Genomic DNA, 14481 nt, shown 5'->3' with positions numbered 1-14481 from the left:
TCACTTGTTTTTCTGCATATATTTCCAGCTCCGTGTGGCACTGTGTTAGATTGCTAATCAGTAATATCTGCACCCTACTTTTCCTGAGGACTCTGCACATGGACTTTCAGGGCCAGCAGAAGTAACTTGTTTGACTGTTATTAATGCTGGAGGCCAAGGCAGCCCTTCAGTGAAGCCCTCTGGGAGCTTGATTGAGCCCTGAATGTGAGGCTGGGTGGCGGAAGAGCTGCTAGAAGGGCCATGCTGGAACAGCCGAGGCAGACGTGGGTCCAGGCTGAGTGAGCCGGGCCGGGCTGGGGTGAGCACAGAGGTCCCGCCCGCCGCTGCGCCTGCCCCTGTGGATCCACCTTCCAGAGCCTGAGCTGACTGATGTGGAGCAGAAACATTTCAGCTCCAGTTTGAGCGCCCGTTAGGCTCCTAGCTGTGGTGGTTTGAGGCTGTCCTTTAGTACTCTGTGTGGCTGGGAGATTGTCTTCCCCAGGGCGTGCGTGTTCATGCAGCCATCTCGTGGCTCATCTCACAGCCCATCTCACGGCCCCTGGAGGAAGCAGGTTTGCATCTGGGGGAGGTTACCCCAGCCTGGTCTGTTTCAGAGTCTCTCTCTCTCTTTTTTCTTTCCTCTCTCTCCCCTCCCTCCTTCTGCCCTCACTTTCTTTTGGGAAGCATCTTGAAATTCTCATTTCTCATCCTCGTGTCCATCAGTTGTAGGCAGAGTGGGGGGCTCTGCTGGGCCGGGTGGGCAGTCCCTTCCCCGGCGCCCTTCCCAGGCAGTCCATTCCAGGCAGCAGCCGGGAGGTTCTCAGCCCCTCCCTGCCCAGGGAGGCCCAGCAGGGACCAGTTGAGTCATCCTGTCCTCTTTTATGTGTTTTTATATTTTGATAAGACCCTGTCAGCTGGGGAGAGAAACTCACCACTGAGCAAATGAGCCGCAGTGGGACTGGGGGCGGGGAAGGGGCAGAGGAGCCCGGGCCCTGGGGGGGGGGAGCTTGGGGGGTGAGGAGGGGCCCTGAGATCAGCATTTCCGAGGAAGGGAGGGAACCAAGAACAGCCTGGACCTCGGCTCAGAGGGCGGCAGCGGGGGGTCTGTAAGGAGGGGTTGCTCGGAGACCTGCTTCCTTCGGGGCAGGTGTTGTGGGGGGGCTTGGAGAGCTGGGAGAGGGGGTTGGGTGAGGGGAGGGGGAGGGAGGGGGAGGGGGAGGGGAGGGCAGGGGAGAAGAAGGGACTTGGCGGGGGGGGGGGGGGGGGGGGGGGGTGGCGGGGAAGCGGGCACCGTGGGGGTGGGGGGAGGGCAGGGGTCGCGTCCCCTCTCCTAGGTGAGGCCCACAAGGCCCTCAGAGCGCGTCCCTGGGGCAGGACTCGGGGTGGTGGCAGGGACCCGCCCAGCTTCGGCCGCAGGAGCCGCGGGGCGCGGGTGACCCTGCCGAGGCCGCCACCGCCTGCCCGACCGTGCGCCCCATCCTGCCCACAGGACTTTCTACAGGGAGACTGCTCCAAAGCCAGGCAGAAGCTCGGCTGGAAGCCCCGGGTCGCCTTTGATGTGAGTGAGTCTCCGGTGCTTCGGCCGGGCGGGAGGGGCCCCAGGGGCCGGGGAAGGGGGTGCGGCGAGGAGGGCCGGGGGGCCGGGGTCCCCCTCACCCGCGCCCATGCCCTGCCTGCAGGAGCTGGTGCGGGAGATGGTGGAGGCCGACGTGGAGCTCATGAGGACCAACCCCAACGCCTGAGCGCCCGGCGGGGCTCAGGCCGGCCGAGGTTTGCGGCAGCCGGGAAGGGCCCAGCCAATTCCTTTTCCTCTGATCGGTTTTGGAATCACGATGTTTTAATCACATGTTCGCTTCACTTGAAATTATATCCCAGACAACTGAGATTGTGGGGCTTTCAAATGGTTTTTCTCTTTTCTTATTAAAAAGAGCCTTTCTCTTAATTAGCATTAACACAGTCCCTGTGGATACTGTCTCCAAGTTATAAAAGCAGCAACTGTAAGGACCCCAAACAAAAAGTCACCCAAATCCATGCCTTGGAGTAGTAATCTAGCTTTCTTCCGAGAGAGATCCCCAGCCTGAGCCCGCCCGGCCGCACGCCCTCCTGAGTCCAAGCGGCGACATTGCCTTCCCCTCCTGGTGACAATAAGCCACTCTGTGCAGCGGATCTGGAAACCCAGGTCCTGCAGAAAGGCGGCATTCACGGCAGCGCTGGTCTACGACTATAATTGGAACCCACAGGGCTCCCACCATCTCAAAAGAAGGCTTGAGAAACAGGGAGGGTTAGAAGAAGAAACTTGAAGGAAGGTAAATATTGCTGGAACATTCCATGCCAGGCCCCTGGCTGACCCAGAGGTCTCTGAGCCCACGCCTTTGCTTGTGGTCTAGAGTCTCACACACACTACTTATTTCCAACCTCCTCTCAGTACTAGATCACTTTTTAAATCTAATTTTTATTTAGTTATTCAACCAGTTTATATTTAGTGCCTAATGTATGCCAGACACCATGCATGTGAACCATGCGAGGTTAATTAGAAATCCGGCTTCGCTGAGAGCATCATTTAGCGGCCTGGCTCCCACCGCCTGTGCTCCTGAGACGTGAGCAGCGTGTCTGCACAGTGTTAGGCAGGTGGACACACACGTGTGGAATCCACCCGCACCAAGCAAGAGGTCGTGTACAGGTGGAGCCTTTGCCTGAGAGGCTGTATTTTGCCCCAGAACAAATTAGGTCAGGACTCCCCTCCCCCTCACTCCCCCTCCAAGGAAAATAAAATAAAACTTTACAGCAAATGGAATCCCAGCCTTTGCACATGCTTGTGAGTGGGGCTGAACTACTTCTGGCTGTCTTCACGGGCAGGTTTGCGAGCGGGGGGACCTGGGCTCCAGGCTGGTGGCGGGAAAGAGGGCTCTTTGTGTGACTGCTCCAGTTGTGAGAGCCTGCTGGCCAGGGGTGGCCTGGCTCCCATGGAGCAGAACCGGGGGCCGAGCCGGCCCACCCGGGTCTTGGGCTCGGGAGCGGCCCCAGGACGGGCCTTCTCCCAATCGGGATGCTGCTAATTGGAAACAGATGGTCCCCGGAAAGCTGGGCCTCCAGGACTAAGCAGGCTGGTGGGCACATACACACACACACACACACATGCAAACACACACACCAACAAACATGCCAGCTCACACACACACACACAATGCAAACCCGCTGTCACAAACACACTCTTAAACGTCTCACACACACACACCTTCACACACATTGCCCTTGGCCTCGATGCGGTGGGCAGACCCCCTCCTCCTCTTCCTCTGACCCCCATGAACCCTCCAGCCCTTCTCACACCAGGTCCCAGGGCTCTGCGGCTTGTTACCCAGCGGCTCCCCCGTGAGCACTGGAGGGGGTCCAGGCAGGGGGTCAGCAGGGCTTCCGTGGTGCCCTGGGGTTAAATTATTCTCAAAATGGCCTGGAGCATCTGGCTTCAAGGGCACAAGAAGTATTTGAGTTGCAGCCTTCTCTCTTTTTCCATATTTTGGATGGGGAGGGGGTAATTTTGTTTCCTGACCTCCCCGTGTATGCTTAAGAAGAGGAAAGAGAACAGTTCTGCTTGAGTGTCTCTGCGTTTTCTTTCTGTGCATTTCACTCAGACATCCTTCAAGACAATTCTCATTAAAGGGTTTTTTCTACCTTACGTCTCACTTCAATTTCAACAAATTTACTTTCCCCTTTTCTCTCTTCTGCCAGCTTTGAATGTTCATTTTAGATATGATTAATTATCTCCCACCTTGATTTTTCAAGTGAAAACTAAAAAAGTTAACCTTTACAATCCAACAGGAGAACAGAGTTGTCAGGCCCACATTGGTGCCCCCAGAGCAGTGAGGCCCGTGGGTGGTACCGGATCGCCGTGGCCTGGGTCCCACCCCACCACAGGTGGCGGCCTGTGCGCTGTCCTCACGGGAGGTGGGGAGGGAGCCTTCAGCCCCTCCAGCTGTCCAGGGGTGAGTGCGGGCACACAGGCTGGGCCTGGGGCGAGGACTGGAGGGCTTGGGGGTCAGCCTCCCCTTGAGGCGGCGCCTTCAGGAGCTGGACTCCAGTCCGTGACTGTGCCCGGACACACGCCAGCCGCCAAGAGGGCAGACCCCAGGGTGGTTGGCGCTGCTGGGGTCTTCCCGCTGTCATTAAGGCTCACTGCTGCGCTTAGTCACTCAGTCGTGTCCGACTCTGCGACCCCACGGACTGTAGCCCGCCAGGCTCCTCTGTCCATGGGATTCTCCAGGCAGGAACACTGGAGTGGGGTGCCATTCCCTCCCAACCCAGGGATGGAACCCAGGTCTCCCACATTGCAGGCAAATTCTTTACAGTCTGAGCTACCAGGGAAGCAGAAGGCGGTATCTCCAGCTTTTGTTTCAAAATAACCATAAATGCTGTTTACAAATCATCCTGAAACCCCCCCAAAAAAAGCCTCAAAGCACCCCAGTACTAGGTTTGCCCCAGCACTTCCAGCCGGGTATTCTCAGCTTTAAGAAGTGTGCAAGTCCAAGTTCCCAAGCCATCTGTCTTCCACAAGGAGCAGCCTTCGGGGTTGGTGGTGTCAGGGCTGGGGGAGGGGTGGAGTCACCAGGTTTACCGGAAGCCTGTGTGCCTAGACGGGGTTTTTCAAACACCTCCATACCCACACCTCTCCCAAAGAGGCAGGTTTTGATTTTTCCCGCGCGGCAGGGACAGCTGGGCCGAAGCACCCACCGGCCCTTCCCCGGTGCCGGGCGTCACCGACCTGCGGTCCCGGGTCCAGGCGGTGCCGCCGCGCTTAGCCCGCGACTCCCTCTCTGGCCGTTCAGAGCCCTGGGCCAGCCGCGGGCTGTTCGCTGGCCCGTCCTGGGCACCGCGGCCAGGCCCCACCATCTCTGCCGGGGAGCGGCCCCTCGGGGAAGCCAGCGACCGCGGCCTGACCCCGGACCCCGGCTCCCGCCCTCCCTCCAGGGTCAGGGGTCGCAGGCACGGGTCGCCCCGCGCTCAGCTGCTCCTCTTTGATCTCTGGATTCGGGGACCGGGCACCGGGCGCCGAAGCCACTGCACGGAGCCCCGACGTGAATGCGGGGTCCGGGGCTCCCACACCTACCGCAGGGACCGCCGGGGGCCAGGCGCCCCTCCCCCAGCGCGGGTGGCGGGACCCCCCCAACGTGTCCCAGCACCGAGAGCGCAGGCCGAGCTGAGGCCTCGGGAGAACCGCACGGCTCGGCCCCGTGCCGAGCGACCAGGGCGCGCGAGGGGCCGGTGCTCCGAGGGCCGGGTCCCCAAACTCCCAGCGGCGGGAGAACCTGGGCGGTTCCGATCCGAGGCCACGGGCTTCTGCGGAAGACGACCACGATGCGAGGCGCGCCTGGGGCAGGAGGGGCGGCCGGGCGCGGCAGGGCCGTTTGAGGGGGAGCAGAACCTCAGCTGGAGTTCCGCTTGTTGTGGCCAGGCGGAGGCCGTCCAGCGAGGCCTTCCTGTCGGGCCGTTTCTCCAGGATCCCCAACCCTCTCCCAGGATCTGCCTGCGAAGCCGCGTCGGCTGGGGGTTCTCAGTCACCAGACACGCTGGACGCCAGGGCCCGGCCTCCGGACGCCGCGCACAGACGCCTGGGGGTGTCTGGCTTCCAGACGGCCGGCCCAGGAGCCACGGTGGGGCCTCCGCGTCTCCTCCACGGCCCCTCCGCCTTCGCCCGCTGGGGCCTAACGCCCAATGCCAGGGCCAGCGCATCTCCTGCAGGGTGACCACGATGAAAGGCCTTCGGGCCGCACGGAGGGCCCTGGGGCGGCCCCCACCCGGCGAGAACCCAGGCGCAGCGGCGCTGCGGCTCGCGTCCGCGGCCACCTCCGCCGCCAGGGACGCGGGGCTCGCTCTCCGCAGGGGACACAGTCCTCGTCTTTCCTCCACTGGTGGATTTTTGAGAATCCTATGGCTTCCTAAACACGTGATTCCCACTCCCGTCCGGCTTTCACATCTGTAGCCTCTGAGACCCGCACAGCCTCCGGCCCAGGGACCAACCTTTGTACTGAAGGAAAAGCAGAGGCCTTAGGAGTTAATGGCGCTAAAAGCGTTGGTTTTCCTGCCTTTTCCCAGGGGTGGGTGATGGGGAGGGAAGGGTCTGTCTCCTTTCTTTCTTATCTGTCATGTAAATCGTCCCCAAAGCCCCGCAGCAAAGCCCTTCACTCCCCAGCCTCCAGCTCGGAGCCCTGGCTACCAGCCTCCAGCCTGAGCCCAGGGGAGGGCTGCTCTGCCCCGAGGCCAGGCCCGGGGTGCCACCACCCGCCCAGGGAGGAGGCCCGCAGCCTTGGCTGCCTGCCCACTGCGCACTCCCTGGGCTCTCGAACTGCAGTCCCAGGGCCACCCAAGTAGCACTGAGCAGTGCTGACTCTGGGGGCAGAGGAGCAGCCCACACAGGGTCCTTCCTGGGAGTGACCTGGGGGAAGGTAGGGGCAGGGGACCGGCAGCAGCTTGGAGGAAGCCAAAGGCAGAGAGCAGAGGTGCTCTGGGGCGGGGGGAGATGGGAGCCACCTGGAGGAGCAGGGGGTCTGGGGAGGCCGCCCGAGTCCCGCAGGGTCCCCACCAGCCACTCCTCCGAGCTGTCCTGCGTCTCCTCCAGGAGCTCCGCCCTTCTCTCCTGCTGAAGACTCCCGGGCCTGTAGGCCAGGAGACCCCAGAGCCCAGGGCATCCCCTCTAATAAGCTCAATATGCTGCAAATTTGAAATCAGTGAGGGAAAAAATCAAGTCAACAACAACAAAATAATGTGAAGCAGAGACTTCTCTGGAACCGGGTGAGAAGGAGCAGGTCGGCAGAGGCCTCAGGTCGCCCTCCTACTCCCTACGCCTTAGTTTGGTTTCCAACAAGGCGGACATGGTCCATTTTGCTCAATTTTCCACTTCTAATCCCATGGAGAACGTCATGGGGAGGCGGCTTTCATTCCCCTGAGTGGGTTTCGGCGCTGGAATTCCTTGGATTAACCATCGCCCCTTTTCCAGCCAGATCTGGACCTGGAACCAGCCCGTCCAGCGTCCAAGGCCTGCTCGCCAGCCGGCAGCCACATCCGGCCCAGGCCCAGCGCAGCGGATGCAGGAGGCTGCCCTGGTCTGGAGGGGACCCTCCCGGGAGGGGCTTCAGGCCCGCAGGCTTCTGTGGAGCCCTGGGGGGAGTAGGGGGGGAGTAGGGGGGGACAGAGGGGGAATATAGGGGCAGAAACAGAGACATGCGGAGCTTCCTGCAAAGGATGGATTCGCACGCCAAAGGGGGACCTGGAGCAGAGGGGCCACGGCCGCCAGGCCCAGTGACCGATACCCCAACGTCAGAGGAAGGCTGTGTTTAGGTGCGACCGAAATGCCACTAATAAACAGCTCTTTTCAAGGAAGCTCTTGGCCTCCTTATAAATTGAAATAGTAACTTTCAGGAAAATGGGGTCTTGAAACTGGCATTTCAGCCCTAAGCACATGTCGACGGTTTTTTTTTTTTTTTGCCTTGGCCATCGCCTGATCAATCAGGCTGTGCTTCGCCGCCGCCCCCCACCCCCACCCCTGATTCCTGGAGTGAACACTCTGATACAGTCTCTGGGTTCTTTTTCTCGCTACCTCCCCCAAAGCTCACTGCCTGCCTGAAGAACCGTTTGCACAGAATCGGATTCTCGCCCGCCCCGCTTTATTACATGGCCACCATCAATCTTGCCCCTAAAGTGACATTTGTTTATGACCTGGTGGGAAGGGCTAATGGCTTCGGGAACGGATCTACAAAATGAGTCCACAGGAGCCCAAAGACTCGGCGACACCAGGCAGGCCATCCTCGCGCTGGGCACTGAGCTCCGGAGCAAACAGGCCCCCCCCAGAAGCTCCGGGCGTGGGGTGACGGTGGAAAGAAACTCACCCCCACTGCCGCCAACAGGGGACAGCCCTGCTCTGGGTGTCGGCCTGGATCCACCGGGCGCCGCCTCCCTCCCGGCAGCCGGCCAGCACCACGCCATCCACACCGAAACGGACGGCTCTCCACCTTACAAACCGAGACCCCTCCAAAGGGAACAGCGAGGAGGGCGAAGGCCCCAGTCCCTGGTCACCTATCAAAGTTCAGGGGAGCCACAGGGCTGGAAGGCAGGCTTGTTTCCTGACCCTTGTTCTGACCCTGCAGGAAACAGCCAAGGGCTTAGGGCCACCGGCACAATCGAGCCTTATTCGCCTGCAGACCTCGATTATTAATGACACAAAAGCGGGGCCTGATAAATTGTAAAATGTGTGCTTGTTTGCATGCAGTCTGGTGGAAACGGCCTGTCACCTACATCACCCTGGAGGACAGCACCCACCACCGTGTGATACGCCAAATGCAAGCCTATGTGTGGCGTGCAGCACGCTGAGAATTACCTACTCTTGCAGAAACTGCTGAGAAGCGTCCACTGCCTCACACAGGACAGAAAGACTTCCTTTCCTCAAGCTTTCTACAGAGGCAGACTTCCAAACCAGCCCAGCTCCCACCGCCCCCCCACCACGCTGGGTGTCTGATGTCCCAGGCTAATTCCAAACTGTGCTATTTGTTCAAACATGAAGGAGCTTCTCAGAATATTTCACAGCAAAATTATCCTTGTTGCTGTAACAGTTCCAATCAAATGTGCAAAGCACTAATGAACAACTGGGGCGGGGTCCCTCCAGAATAAAGAGCCCAGACCTCCCAGGGATCAGATGGCTCCAGTCAGCCTTAAACTGTATCCAAGAAGCCAAAACGTCCTGAAAGCAGGACATGCCACATAAGAGGATCTAACATCAGCTCCATGACCAGGCCCTGCACCCTTCCGCTCCAACACAGCTTCTGAACAACGCTGTGGGCCACTCCTGGAGAGAAAACTCTTTTCTCTGCCTACAAGTAACCCAAGCACCTTCCACAAAGCATATCTTAAAGACCTAACTTTCAAACGCAGGGATGGAAAAGGCAGAAATGGTTGCTAAGAGGCTCCCCTGGGGAGCAAGCCGGCACGCGCTCCCCCGCTCGGACCCGGGCTGCCCGCCGGCCTCCTCCAGAAGCCGAGGGCCGCTCCGCGCTCCCACTCCAGCCCCTGGACTTGGGCGAGAAGGACGAGCCGAGTCGGAAGCTCCGCCGGGCCGGCCAGCTCTCTCCCACCCTCGCCGCCCAGTACCGAGAGCGGGTCGAGGCCAGGCCCCGAGGCCGTGGGGACGCCCCCCGCCCGAGGAGCGGCTCTAGCTGCCCCGCGGCCTCCGCGAACCGGACGCGCGCGCCGAGAGGGGACGCGGCCCAGCAGAGAGGCCGCTTGGGCCCAGAACCGGCCAATCGGCCTGGCCGAGGCTGTCAGGCAGGCCGGCCAGGGCACGCGGGGCGCCGGCGGCGGGGCCTGCCCGTCGTCCCCGGGCCGCCGCGCGCTGGACGAACGCACGTGCGTCCTCCAGACAAAGCGGTGGGCGCGGGACCGGAGCCCCGCGCCAGGCACAGACGCGTGGTGGGCCTGCCCGCCCCGGCTCCGGCCAGAGGCGCCTTGGCGCGGCTCTCCCAGCGCCCGACCCAGCAGGGCGGAGAGGAGGAGCCGTGGGCGCTAAGCGCCCAGGACGTGTCTTCCCCCTAATTAGCCGAGGAGCGTCCGGTCCCGAGGCCGGGTACGGCTAGGTCCACACGGCCGCCCACTGCTCAGAGAATCGGGGCGGCCTAGGTCGGAGGGCTCGGCTCCCGCAGCCCGCCTGGGGGAGTCGGGGCGCTCCGCGTCCGTGCGGACCTGGCCGCTGGCCACCTGCGGCCGCTTCTCTCGGGGCCGGCCCCGCGCCGCCGCGGCCCCTTTGTCCGTCAGCCCGGCTCCGCTCTCGGCTCCCACGAATGAGCCAGGCGGTTTGCCCGCGGATCCTTCCCCTTCACTTCCAAACGGGGGCTCCCGGGAGGTGCCAGGCCGCCCAGCCCGGGGCTGCGACGCGGAGGCCGCGCGGCGGGGAGGCCGGTCCCGGTGGCCTGCCCCCGGGGACGCGGCGCCCCGCGCCCTGCGCGCCTCCCGGCTCGACTCTGAGCCAGGGACCCAGCAAATCAGAGGCCGTGTAAAGCAGTTTTTGACTGGAAGTAGAGTGTATTTATTTGCAGCAATCCTTTAACAATGATCAAATTTTGACAACAAGCAACAGCAATTACTGCTAAGTGTTGCCTCTAGATCGGAGCGGCAGATAGCAGGAAACTGTACTATCTCCAAAACAAACGGAAAGGCCCTGAAAGTCTGTAATCAAATCGCCATCTCCCCGAAGTCTGATTGACAGGGCAGATCACCCTAAGATAAGGAATTTATTACATTTCCTGGGTTATTTACAAAAGGCGGGGGCCGGCGGACTGTCCCATTGGTTTAACTGTAAATTAACAAGAAAAATGGGACTGAAAAGAAACCACCTGGACTAAAATGCCCTGCTTCCTGCTCCTTCCTTCTTGTTATTGCTTTAAATCTTTTTCCAAAACATAATTGTTCTACAAACATATCTTCTAAAATAGTTTCCCAAAGATTAAATATCCCTTTCCAACCCGCAGTACATTAAAATAAAAATCAATCCTACATTAGACATGAAGGATTGTAGATGTTGATGAGTTATATACACACATTTAAAAGCTGGGGTTTTTTTTCCCCTTCATAAAAAGGAGTGAAATTAACAGGAAGAAAATTCATCCAGCATTTGGCTCACAGGGATGTCTGATAAGTACGACAGTTTTTTAAGTGATACACAAGCCAAATATTCAAATGTGTATCTGAAGGCACAGCTACCTCTCCACACACAGGTATCACTGTGGTGAGACTGCTGCTGATTCATGGGCTTGAAATTTCCAAATCCTGTTGTCATTACTGAGAAAATGCATTTGTGTATATGCCAACTCAGATATGTTTAGGAAAATCTCTTTTTACTAGCCACAAAGCAAGCTGACTATATAGTACTTTTGCAGAAGATGCCGCAGGAAAAAAATAAATCTAAACAAAAAGAGACTTATGCGTGTAATTTGACCAGGAATAGTCAGAAGTTGTCTCTATTTTTTTTTCAGAGATTTAGAAGGAGAATTGGTAATTTCTAGTGTTTTAATCTCTGAAATCTTTTTCTCTTATAAGAATTAAGGCTGTATTAAAGTATCCAGACATATAGGTCTCATTCAAACTGAATGGTAATTTATTAATAAACAATGAATATGCTCAACAAAGAGAAAGCAAAGATGATAGAATAAGATTAATACAGTTTCCCTTTTCATAATCAAAAAAGCACAATTTAAAGTTTCAGGCAATTTAACGTCAGGTTTTGGAAACACTTTCTGGCGTTTGGTCCACGGACATCCAACTACAAATTAAAAATAAATTACTATGTTGCAATTTACATTTTAAAACAAGTCCAGGAATAAAAAGAAAGCCGTTTCCATGCACGGGGGACTTCCTCTCTCCTTTCAATAGAGGATGAAATAATATCTTACAGGTGAGAGGGCAAGGGACAGGGCAGGAGGAGGAGAGGTGTTCTCTAAAAAGAAGAAGAAACTTACGTGTTATCTGGAGTAACACTGTCCTTTAACAAACCATGACTCTGCTGTCTCTGTACAAAACAGTTTACGGTTCTGTTTATTTAGATAAAGCAAAGTGGAGGTGGCTCCGAATCCATCTTCTAAGAGAAGAAAGCCTTTACTTCACGCTGGTGACTTGAAAGTGTGGCGGGCTTCTGTTTGCTGGTTTGGTGGACGTTTTACGGACTGGGTTTTTGGTTTCGCTTTTGTGCCGAGGGTCCTTTAGCCTGCTCCTGCTCCGGGGTTCGGTTCGGTCCGGGGCGGAGGCGGGGGTCAAAACTTGCTGCAGTCGTAGACGAAGGCCCCGGACGTGCGGTACAGGGACTGGCCAGAAGGGAAGGCCATCTGACAGCTGCTGCTCCCGTTTACCGGCGAGTTGTTCAGGCCGATGCGCTGCGACTCGAACATCTCCCGCACCGAGTGGAAGTTCTGCTGCTGGCCCGGGTAGCCCGCGGCCGCCGCCGCCGCGCTGGCCAGGTGGCCCAGGTCCCCGCCCGCCTGGTTCAGGTACCACGAGGCCAGGCGGCCTTGGTGGGCCGCGGCGTGGTGGCCGGCCTCCTGGCCGCCGCCGCCGTGGCCCAGGGACGAGGAGCTGCTGCTGGTGGCCGGGGGCAGGGAGTAGTCGGGCAGCGGGTCGTCCACCGAGGAGCCTCCGGCGCCCGCGGGCGCGCCCTGCACGTGGCCGCTGCGCTCCCCGGCCGCGTACAGGCTCATGGCCTGCAGGTTACAGTGGTAGGTCCCGGCGCCCCCCGCCCCGCTGCCCCCGCCCGCGCCGCCCGCGCCGGGGCTCTGGCTGCAGGGCGAGCCGTACAGCGAGCTCTGGCCCGGCGAGTAGGCGCCGAGCGCCAGCGGGGGCGCGAGGCCCGCGCGCGAGGACGGGGCGGCCGGGGCCAGGAGGCCGGATCCCAGCTCGGCGGCCGCGCCCTGCGGAGACCCCCGCAGCGACGTCATGATGTTGTCCACGCTGAAGCCCTGGCTGTGCGCGGGCGCGGGCGCGGGCGGCGGGCCGGGCTCCGCGCCGTCCAGGCTCAGCGGCCGCGCCGCCGGCAGGCCGCCGGGGGGGCTGCCCCCGCTGGACAGGCTGCTGCTGCTGCTGTCGGGGCTTTCGATTTTGGGCACCGCGGCGGCGCCGGCGCTGCCGCTGCCCAGGGCGGCGGCCGGGGACAGGGGCTGGGGCGGCGAGGGGCACGTACCGTTCTCGGTCTTGATGTCCTGGATGCGCACGGGCGGGGGCTGCGCCCCGGGCGGCGCGCCGTCGGCCTGCTCAGGGGGCGCGGGCGCGGGTTGGCGGCCGGCCGGCGGCGGCGGCGGCGGCGGCGGCGGCTCTTTGAGGTGCAGCCGGTCCTTCTCCTCCTTGTCCTTCACGGCGTCCTTCTTCTTGAAGCGCCGCCGCCGCCGCAGGAAGCTGCCGTTCTCGAACATGTTGTAGGAGTCCGGGTCGAGCGTCCAGTAGCTGCCCTTGCCAGGTTTCTTGTCGTCGCGGGGCACCTTGACGAAGCACTCGTTGAGCGAGAGATTGTGGCGGATGCTGTTCTGCCAGCCCTGCTTGTTGTCCCGGTAGAAGGGGAAGCGGTCCATGATGAACTGGTAGATGCCGTTCAGGGTGATCTTCTTCTCGGGCGCATTCTGGATGGCCATGGTGATGAGCGCGATGTAGCTGTAGGGCGGCTTCACCAGGTCCTTGGGCTGCGGCTGCGGCGTGTAGGGCCCGTAGGCGCGGGCCATGCCGCCCGGGTACTGCTCGGCGTGCGCCGGGTGCGAGTACACGCTCATGGGGGCCGGCATGGCCGTGTAGCCGCCCCCTGCCGCCGCCGCCGCCGCGCGGTAGTAGCTCTGCTCGCCGCCGAGGTAGGGCACCACTCCCAGGGAGTTGGGGCTGGACACGGAGTAGCGCGCCTGCATGGCCCCGCTCGCCGCCGCCGCCCCCCGCCCTCGCCGGGCCGGCCGCCCAGTCCGAGTCCGGGCCCGCGGGCCGGTGCCGGGCCGCCGCCTCCCCTACGCGCGCCCGACTCCGGGGCGCCTCGGGCCGGCAGAGAGGGCCGGACGAGGACGCGGCCGACGGCCTGGATCGCGCGCCGCGGCTTCCCGGCGGGAGCGGGAGCGCGGAGCCCGGGCTGGAAAACAAGCCGAAGCCCTGCCCGCCGCGCCGCCTGCGCCTCGCGGAGGCTGAGCCCCAGCCGCCGGCGGGGCGGCCAGAGGAGCGGGCGGGGGCAGCGCGCCGGCCCCGGCCCGGGCCGCGTCACCTTTCTCAGTCTCTCGCGCGCCGGCCGCTTAAGGAAGCATTGGGAAAACTCCTGAACTTTTGAGCATCCGTCACCCAGGCGAGGACTTTTTTACGCAGTTACATTTTTTCCGGGCCGCGGGGCCCCGCCCCGTCCCGGCAGCGGCGGCCAATGGGAGGCGGGAACGCCTCCGAAGGAGCCGGAGGCCGAGCGGGCCGGCCCGCGCCCCGCCGCGGAGGACCGCGGGCTGACCACACGCGCGCAGGCCCGCCTGCCCCGCGCCCGCGCGCGCCCCTGCCCGCACCCCCGCTGGCGCCCTCGGCCGTGGGCCCCCGCCTCCGCCGGCCGCGCAGGGCCCTTTCCCCGCCCCGGGCCCTGCTTTGGACGTCCATTGTTCCCGCGGCCCGGCCGGGCCCTCCGGTCCCCGTGCAGACCCTTCCTCGTCCGCTGCTCCCCGATGTCACGGCGTCCTGGGATCCCGACTCTCCCATTCTCGAAACTCCAGGCCCCTCTTCGCCGACCCGGCGCCGGCGCCGGGGTTTCCCGGGCCGCTCCCCCTCCCCTCCCTTCTCCCCCCTCCCCTTCCTTCTCCCCCCTCCCCTCCCTTCTCCCCCCTCCCCTCCCTCCTTTCTCCTTCCTCCTTCCTCCTTCCTCGTCCTCCCTACTCTCCCCCATCTGTCCCCCCTCCGCTATTCTCCCCTGCTCCCCCCACACTCTTCCTCCCCCATTCTCCCCTATTCTCCCCCTATTCTCTCCTCCCCTATTCTCCC

The 14481-nt window shown here is 61.3% G+C and overlaps 2 protein-coding genes across 4 annotated transcripts in view; one reads left to right on the top strand and one right to left on the bottom strand.

Annotated features, from left to right (window-relative positions):
• GMDS (GDP-mannose 4,6-dehydratase) overlaps positions 1–14481 on the top strand; it is a 472279-nt gene that overhangs the window by 423892 nt on the left and 33906 nt on the right. For 2 of the 3 annotated variants that reach the window (XM_070464166.1, XM_070464164.1), the window contains 2 exons: positions 1469–1537; positions 1659–1931. The exons of the other annotated variant lie outside the window; for it this stretch is intronic. In XM_070464166.1, the coding sequence (XP_070320267.1) occupies positions 1469–1537; positions 1659–1701 (112 nt within the window). In that variant the 3' untranslated portion in view covers positions 1702–1931. Of the gene's footprint in view, positions 1–1468; positions 1538–1658; positions 1932–14481 lie in introns of those variants that run through there. 3 annotated transcript variants of the gene reach the window in all.
• On the bottom strand, positions 10019–13795 carry FOXC1 (forkhead box C1). Its single transcript, XM_020883491.2, has one exon. The coding sequence runs from the start codon at positions 13389–13391 to the stop codon at positions 11763–11765; it is 1629 nt and encodes a 542-aa protein (XP_020739150.2). The 5' UTR covers positions 13392–13795; the 3' UTR covers positions 10019–11762.

The sequence above is a fragment of the Odocoileus virginianus genome, unplaced genomic scaffold (genome assembly GCF_023699985.2).
Source record: "Odocoileus virginianus isolate 20LAN1187 ecotype Illinois unplaced genomic scaffold, Ovbor_1.2 Unplaced_Contig_19, whole genome shotgun sequence".
Classification (NCBI taxonomy): Eukaryota; Metazoa; Chordata; class Mammalia; order Artiodactyla; family Cervidae; genus Odocoileus; species Odocoileus virginianus.
This window is presented reverse-complemented; position numbering and strand designations above follow the sequence as displayed.

Excerpts from the sequence above, each read along its gene's own strand:
- FOXC1 (XM_020883491.2), bottom strand. The coding sequence starts at position 13,391 with ATGCAGGCGCGCTACTCCGTGTCCAGCCCCAACTCCCTGGGAGTGGTG.